Below are 8947 nucleotides of genomic sequence, written 5' to 3' on the forward strand. Positions count from 1 at the left end.
CCGAGCCGCTCTGGCTTCATATCTACGCAGCGGTTCTTCTCAGTACCCCAGTATAAGTGATGTCAGGACGGGCGTCATGAGGCGAACTCTTCCCTCCCACTTAAATGCCCGACCTATCCTAACACTCTGTTGTCAAACATAAAACAAATACAGGCGTGTAGTGGATGCAATTCAGATAATAGATTTGGGAGAAGTCAACAATCCAAACAACTTGCATTATTGATGAATGACATTTACATGATGAAGAGAAGGCTACAGGATTCATTTCACTATATTCGTTTGAAAAGTTGTAAAACACCAAGAATAAAACGGCAAAACAATATTTGATCATTATGTTTCTGACAACCCCCAACCCAACAAAAAAAGCAACACATGAAAAAGTAAATAAACTGTAAAAGCGACCTGTTTGGTACGTTTAAAACTTTAATGACAGACCGCGCTCTGGTGCGTAAAAGGACTCGTGACGGTCGAGCGCTTCCTCCGCACCGTATTCGCGCTTCATTTCATAAAGATCAAGTGGTTTAATGCTCTCTTCAGATGATAAAGTGCAACATATACCCAAACGCAATTTAGAAGCTCTTCAAGCATATCCATTAGGATCAGTGAGTTTCTATTTCCTGAACCACCTGTATTGCCGTCGTGATTTTAGCAAAGAACACAGGACGTTATTGTGTCAAAAGGGTCGAATGAGTCGCACCATTTCCAGAATGCAAAAAATACATTAAATAAACATTTGTATTTCGTACAAAGAGCTCTTCAGTGGAGTACTGGGTTTTAGAGAAATATTTTATTGTGTATTTTACGATAGATAGATAGATAGATAGATAGATAGATAGATAGATAGATAGATAGATAGATAGATAGATAGATAGATAGATAGATAGATAGATAGATAGATAGATAGATAGATAGATGGATGGCAGGGAAGAGATACGTTGTGCATTTATAAACCTGTGGTAAGGTCTGCCCTCTTATGGTCAACAAATCACTCGCAAACTCGTTAAGAATTTTTAACAATAATTTTACAGGTGTCCGATTACTGACCAGTCTTTTATTTACACAAAAGATGAAAGAGTTTTGTTTTGCAGGATGATATTCACTCATGCATCAATTCTTGAGCTGGGTTAAGGTCAGAATACAAAACAATCTTGTCACTCATTCACTGGATTGTGTGTCTTTTGAAACATTCTGCATGATTCAAAACTGTGCCAAGTCTACTCTTATTGACTGTAGCACCATATTTAATTTTGATAAGAATGAAAATGTGGCAGTGTAGTAGCCTACAATGTGTTTAAAAAAATTGTACTGTTGTTTAACAGCCTGCCAATTGTTCAGCTGACTAAACGTCTTTCCGAAAAATCAGTAGACATACTGTCTAACTGTTTTGAAAAATCAGTTGTGAAACTTACAATTGAAGTCAAAAGTTTGCATACACCTTGCAGAATCTGCGAAATGTTAATTATTTTGCCCAAAAAAAAAAAAAAGGAATCATACAAAGTGCACGTTATTTTTTAATCAGTACTGACCTGAATAAGATATTTCACATAAAAGACATTTATACACAGTCCACAAGAGAAAATAATAATTAAATTTATAAAAATGAATTTATATATAACCAAATTTGAATGGTGTTAATGTCCACCGCATGTCAGATTAGGGCTAGTTTTTCTATTAATGTCTGCATGCCTTTTAAGATCATGGCACTTTTGAGAACCAAGTTCTCTTTGTAAGTAGCATTTCATTTGCTGTAGGCCTACTTTTTTCCCAATAGCTTTCAAGAGGGTCATGATGTTCCTTCTGGAGAGAAGTAATTTTCATCTTAGTAGTGAGTGATATTTTAGATAGGCTGTTTAATTTGCCAACCCTTGTGGAAAAGAAGTGCACTTAATGGTATTGAATGTATAACTGCTGTGTTCCTCAAAGCTTAAAAGTATATTAAAACAACTCCACTTGCATATAATTTTAATTAATAAAATCTGGAGAGAGTACTGCCTTCAGTACACTTTTAGAAAGTTAACTCTGTAATAATGTCAAAATGAAAAGTTTTACTTTAAATCTTTTTATAATTGCAAATAATTGTCACGCTGTAGGCAGGAACACACGAACAACGACGTAGTAAAAAACGAACATTTAATAAATCCAATGGGAACAGGCAGACACAGGAACATGGAGTGGAAACATCAGGAAAGCATCAAAGACCGACAAGAGTACAGGGGAAAACACACACCTTATATACACAGACTAATTACAAACACAGGTGCAGACGATTAGGGAGAAACCAAAACACACTGAACTGCAGGGGAGAATGGGAGAAACCAACATAAAGTCCAGGGGTGTGACATTAATTATGTGTCTGAAAACATTATGCTTAATTGTTTTTTTAAGTAATGGGATATTTGGTCATTTCGAGATATTGGCTTTTAAAAAAAATAGTTTAATTGATTCTTTTACCTATTATGAATATATATTACAGACCATTTTATGTCAGAAGGTTTTATCTCTTTTAAAAAAAGGAAGGAGTGAGGAGAGAGACTTTAAATGTGTCATGGCTCTGCTGTTAATTCTGCAGTTTCTAATGGAGATGAAAGCAGTAGCTGCATACAGAGTAGCATTTAAGGAGAGTTATTTGAAACAAACTCGATTCCCAACAGCACAAGCAAACCCACTGTGACTATATCATGTTCCCGCTGTTATGAGCAAACTAATGGCGTGAGAGTTCACAAACAGAGTTAACCCTGGACAACAGGCGAATTTGCTAAACAGGCTGACAGGACTGCCAATATTCCCCACAGCCTGTCGTAAGCATTATTTAAATTATTTGTTTAGGTATTCAAAGTGAAAAAGAGCCAAATATTGTTGCTGTCAGAATAATTATGGCAAATGAAAAGTCTGTAAATGATTTTAGTCAGTGCACGTAGAAGCTTTAACAGCCCAAATATTTCTGGGTAAAATGTAATTCAGAAATATTGAGAGGCCTGAAATAAAATGAAACAGTTAAGACTGGATCCAATTTAAACTTCAATTTAAAACTGCCTGAGTAAGCAAATAATTTAAAATGTTTGTCAGATAGCATCCCACCAGAGCTGTTAGTTTCAGACGATGTGCTAAATTTTGAGGGAGTTAATGCATGACCATTGCTCATTGTCATCACAGGATTTGCCTCACATGGGCAACCGCAATCTGTTTCAGTCTTCAAAGTGTTTCCATCAAAGTTTGGGAGTAAGCTAAACAAATCTGTGTTTTCCATGCCCAGGCTCACAATGAAAGAGTTGTAGATGCTGATGGCCATCGGCAGCGAAGACCTTCTGTAACACAATCACCCAACATGCTCCTTGATTGCTGATGAATTCCACACAACTTTCCAAAGTTGTAAAACAAACTCCTGTATTTCTTGCTGTGCTTGTGTTTGCTCACCTTCAACACGTTTAACAACCACAGAACCATTTAGGAATTAAATAATTATCACTGTCATCATCATAAATCGTTTTAAACCTGCTCCTACTCAAATTTATAGTCTACACTGCCACTTTGTGGTCAGCCGTATTAGTGCTTGAAAAGTACAGTCAGCTGCTTGTATTTCGTCAGCAGATGGCACTGTGTCTGTGGTAAAAGTTTTCAGATGCTTATATCACTTTTTAAAAAGCAGAAGTTCATATTTACCCACCTTTTTCTTCTTTTAAGAGTGGTCGCGGCCATTTCCATTTTATGAGTCCGGTTTCCGGGCTCATCTGCTTCCATCTATTTTCAGCTGTACAAAACTTGTTTTGCTGCTTGATATTGCAAATTGGTGTGTTACCATATTATTTCATGTGTTGTCTTAATTATGAGCACATTGGTTTGTGTAGCAAACCGTTTTAGCAATTCCTGCACGTTCTTCTCAGTTTCACCGGACCGGAAGTTTCACTCAGGATTACTTCCCCGCGAAAGAAAATGGTGGATACTTTTATTTACCACAGCAGCAAGCAAGGAAATATACTGAATGTGTGCCCGTGATTATTGCGAAAATGTCAAATAAATTTAGAAATTAGCAATTATTATCGTTCTCTGACACCTCCACAGTGTTGAACACGTTCTTATTACACTAATTTGAAAACGTAATTTTGTATTTATTTACTTTTTGTAGAACCTAAAATGTTATAGCAAGAACTCGAAATTGATCAAGATGGTAGACTATTCAAGTAAATGCTTGTAATTTAATTTTCTAGTCTTCTAAATAGATTTTTATCATATTTTCACTAATATATTAATTAGCACGACTGTTTTTAACATTGATAATAAGAAGAAATGTTTATTGAACAGCAAATCGTTATTAGACAGGTTAAGTGGAGTAATGGCTTGTGAAAATTCAGCTTTGCATTACAGAAAAAAAGTAATAAAATGTAAAATATATTAAAATAGCAAAAAGTTACTTTCAATTATAAAATTTCAGAATATTTCTGATCAAATGTGACCCTGGACCACAAAACCAGGCATAAGTAGCAAAAGATCTGTAGGATATTGCGTAAAGATGTTTCATGAAGATATTTTGTAAATTTCCTACCTTAAATACAGTGGAGTTGCTAGACCTAAAGCTCTACTGGGGCACTGGCCCCCATTACTCGTTAATTCAGTTGTTACATGAGGTTTAATGTCTTTATTTTGGGATTGTATTTATCAACGTAAATTATAACTCAAATTTGAGATTTTACTGGGGCACAGTATATTTTTACTGGGGCACGTGCCCTAGTAAAAAGGGTCTAGCAACACCCCTGCTTAAATATATTAAAACTTACATTTGGATTAGTAATATGCGTTGCTAAGAACTTAATTGGGACAACTTTAAATGTGATTTTCTCAATATTTAGATTTTTTTTTGCACCCTCAGATTCCAGATTTTCTGATTTTGTCCTATCCTAACAAACCACACATCAATGGAAAGCTTATTTATTCATCTTTCAAATGATGTATAGATCTCATTTTAAAGAAATGTACCCTTATGACTGGTTTTGTGGTTCATGGTCACAAATAAATGCGGCCTTGGGGAGCATAAGAGTCTCTAATACTTGCGAATTGTGGCTGTATTTCTCACATACGAGATAATAATATCTCATTACTTGAACTTTACTCTAATATTTCACATGGAGGGTGGTCTACAAACCATAAGTTGCCAGTGGGTAATAATTGAAAACATAATAAAAAAACAACTTCATTCACTTTTGCATTTTGTATTTATTTACATACTGAAATAAGTGAACCACATAGCTTACAAAATCGTATTATCAAAACAACTCAAGTGCAAAGTGCATTGTTCCAATGAAAATATATAAATAAATATTCACAAAAAGAAAGGAAATAAAATAACACTTCATAAAAAAAATTTTGAATAAATTACAAAATGGATTTAGTGCCCGTTATCTATCGCAGCACAGCTAAACTTCTTTATAAAATGACCCATGATCACAGTTTGTCAGGTCTTTGCCCTTTAAAACTTGTCTGAGACTGACAATTAGACAGTAACTTCATGGAAAAACTTGACATTTAGCAGACAGAAGACTAACCACACATCACAGCCATATATGGTCACAGCATCAGTCACAGCAGTCAAATGGAACACTGACTGATGCAACACAACTTCACGCTGTGATGATCTGCACACATACATCCTAAACGTATATTAACGTTAAAGCCAAAATGAAAACAAATGCTTTAGTAGGCTATATTAACCTTTTTTGGGGATATATAGTTTGTCTGTTTCACCAGTATCTCATTACAAGTTATTTTGGGTCAATGTTTCAAGATCACAGTAGTACAATGTCACACTGACATGTGATTATTACATTTTCCATGAGGGCTATTGGGTGTAGCAGTGTGTCAACGATGCCGTTGTTGTTCGGAAACACAGAAAGGCATTTGTCTATGTATAGTTTGTATTGCCATAAACAATCAAGAACAGGTAGTCAGTCGATGCCTTCTACAACACGACCCAAACAAGTTGAGTAATGCCACGGTGTAGTTTAAAGGCCGAGACGCCTCATTTGGTCTCTATTAAGAGTCTCATGGCTCTCGTTTGTACACCCATAGGTAACATCGAACTAACTTCCTAAAAGCACCTTTGGAGATCTGTCACAGTCTTTGAAGTCAAAGCTGTGGCCTGTTAGTAGAGTCAGTTTAAAATATGTTTAAAACGCAGTGCCACTGTTTTCTCTGTCTAGAACAGGATAGGGGCACAAAACGTCTGTCTCAAACTGAAGAAGTTGTCCCATGAAGGCTAAATTGGGTGAGATGACTTGTCTGCGGCGCTTTACGAAGTCAAAGGCCTCGTCCAGACTGACCCGTCGAGCGTGAATGAGGTATGCGAGGCAGATGGTGGCTGACCGGGAGATTCCTGCTTGACAGTGGACTAGTACTCGACCACCACTCTCTTTTATTGATTCTGCGGATGCAATGAAGGTAAACATTAGCTTTTAGATCATTATTATATTTCTCAAGGATTCAGAAATGTTGTTTTTCGACATCAATAGGGCTTACCAATGAAGTGGATGGCTTCTGGAAAGAGGATGCGAATGTCTGCGGCCAGACTGTCCTCCACCTTCAAAGTTTTGTACTGAAGTTCTTCCTCAAACAGGTTCGGACAAGAAGAGGACACATTGAGTACAGCCGTGATCCCACATCGCTCCAAAGTCTCCCGTCTGGATGAGTGATGCGCACTGCCCAGAAACAAAAAGGGAAGGATTTCAACTGGACCACCCTAGAAATAACAGAAGATAAAAAATCAAGATATGAAAATCAATAAGTGTATTCAAAAGACATTGTGATGAAAATGTATTTAGAACATTTCATTATGATTTAGAGATTTCTAATAGCTAACCTGGTCATAAAGAGGAGTCTTTCTTCCAGAAACAATGGGCTCTGAATCACCGAGAGCAGGATAATTTGAGCACATGACCGGAGGTTTAAAGCAGAGCTCTGGATAAAGTGCGAAGAATCCTTCGAATCCACCTAGAAATGATCATAGAAAACATTTTGTTGTTAATTCTGTTCATTTTTTACAGGATTTGACACATAGAGCAAGCAAACATCTTGAGAAATTTGTAACAAGCCTCTAAAGTGCAAAATTATATGTGACCTTGGACCACAAAACTAGTCTTAAACTAGTCTAAATTTTGTAGCAATAGCCAACGATACATTGTATTGGTCAAAATTGATTTTACTTTTATGCCAAAAATCATTAGGATATTAAGTAAAGATAATGTTTTATGAAGATATTTTGTACATTTACTTCTGTACAAATTCCAGAGCTTTATTTTTCATTAGTAATATGCATTGCTAAGAACTTCATTTAGACAACTTTAAAAGTGATTTTCTCAGTATTTAAAGTTTTTTGCACCCTCAGATTCCAGATCTTCAAATAGTTCCATCTCTCCCAAATATCGTCCTATCCTAACAAACCATACACCAATGGAAAGTTTATTTATTCATGATGTATAAATCTCAATTTTAAAAAATGGACCCTTATGACTGGTTTTGTCATACATATAATAGCTACATTGTAAAATAGTGTAAAGTTCTTCTTTATAATATTTTATACATATTTGTAATGATTTTTGACTTGAATAAAATCAGCTGATTCAGTTACTATATGACACACATTTTTGTTACCCGACAAAATATTTTTACAGTGAATAATACAAAGCTCTTAACAAATATGATACATTTTCCAACATATAATATAAATATAGAACTAGAAAATCAAATTTCTTTAGTTGGTTATAAGGTAATAAGATATTATAGTCAGTCTGAGTCATTTTAAATCATATTATTCCTAATCACATCAGATGCACCACATGAATGTAGTTTGTAGTTTGCCAGCCAAACCATTACAGTGAATACATTTTCAAATAAATAGGCTACTACAAGAAGAGAAATGTGACTTTCAGGCGCTCTTTTATCTATGAATGTTGTTGAATATAATTATTTTCGTTGGTCTAAGATACTGTAGCCATTCGGAGTTATATTAAATCTGTTCGGTTTTAAATTACCGTATTTTACAGTGTAAAGAAATAAAAAATATAGCAGTTTAGAACCTGACATTTAAGTATTCCCCCCAAAAACAATAATAACATTTATAGTTTCATGAAGTTTACCTTGTAAAAAGCAAATGTGCGTCGAGTCAGACTGGACCTCTGCCTGAAGGGCACTGATGAGGAGACTGGCCAGACTCTCGCTCTTCAGATCTCTGACGGACCGACTGTTGTCATCCAGGACCACCACCGGAGAAAAGTCCCCGTTCCTCAGCTGGGCCAGGAGCGACTTATCGGCCACCAGCCATTCCAGACACACGACGGAGCTCTTGGATCTCCGTCTCAGCATTGAATTCCAGTTGACATTGCGAGACTCGAGGATGTGAGCTCTGGAGAAGGCGAGGAACGGCCGACAGTCCAACACGATGCATCCCCCAGACGCGAAGAGCTCAGAGGGAGTCCGCAAAATATGAACCAACTCACTACCTGAGATCTCGAGAGGCTCGCCAATACCCATGACCTCTCCAGATAAACAACAACCGTGAGGAGAAACGGATGTTCTTCACAGCATCAACAAAAGCGCGTTCACTAAATGGGAACGGATTTGTTTGTCCACTAGAAATGAATAACTATAAACAACAATACAAAAATTGATGATACAAAACAATGTTATTTGTTCCGTATAGGCCTGGTGTGTTTTCACAGTATTATTACTTAAAAATTAACATCGAATAATTTTGCCTTTAAATGTCAATTCTCTGTATTAGTTTGAAGTCCTTTATTTGTCAGCAGATGTGATTCTACAGTACAGGCGGGGTTGGAAACAGTATTTGTATCGAGTCTCCTCCGCCACAGCCACGCCTTCGTTTTCCACATAAGGAACGGACGTCACCCACGGAAGCGCCATATATGGCCTGTTGACTTAAACCGACATTCCATATATGGCT

At 36.4% G+C, this 8947-nt stretch overlaps 2 protein-coding genes across 2 annotated transcripts in view; both read right to left on the reverse strand.

The window, feature by feature from the left end:
• Positions 1-5188: 5188 nt before the first annotated feature.
• On the reverse strand, positions 5189-8779 carry dusp2 (dual specificity phosphatase 2). The gene is made up of 4 exons (XM_073819219.1): positions 8124-8779; positions 6848-6978; positions 6508-6727; positions 5189-6412 (listed from the first exon to the last, which is right to left on the reverse strand). Exons 1-4 carry the CDS (start codon positions 8515-8517, stop codon positions 6159-6161), a joined length of 999 nt encoding a protein of 332 aa, XP_073675320.1. The 5' UTR covers positions 8518-8779; the 3' UTR covers positions 5189-6158.
• Positions 8563-8947, reverse strand: part of LOC141287644 (izumo sperm-egg fusion protein 1) — a 7207-nt gene continuing 6822 nt past the window's right edge. Inside the window, exon 9 of the mRNA XM_073819795.1 lies at positions 8563-8629. Coding sequence (XP_073675896.1) covers positions 8563-8629 — 67 coding nt within the window. The remainder of the gene's footprint in view (positions 8630-8947) is intronic.

This window comes from Garra rufa, chromosome 15, assembly GCF_049309525.1.
Source record: "Garra rufa chromosome 15, GarRuf1.0, whole genome shotgun sequence".
NCBI classification, from domain to species: domain Eukaryota; kingdom Metazoa; phylum Chordata; class Actinopteri; order Cypriniformes; family Cyprinidae; genus Garra; species Garra rufa.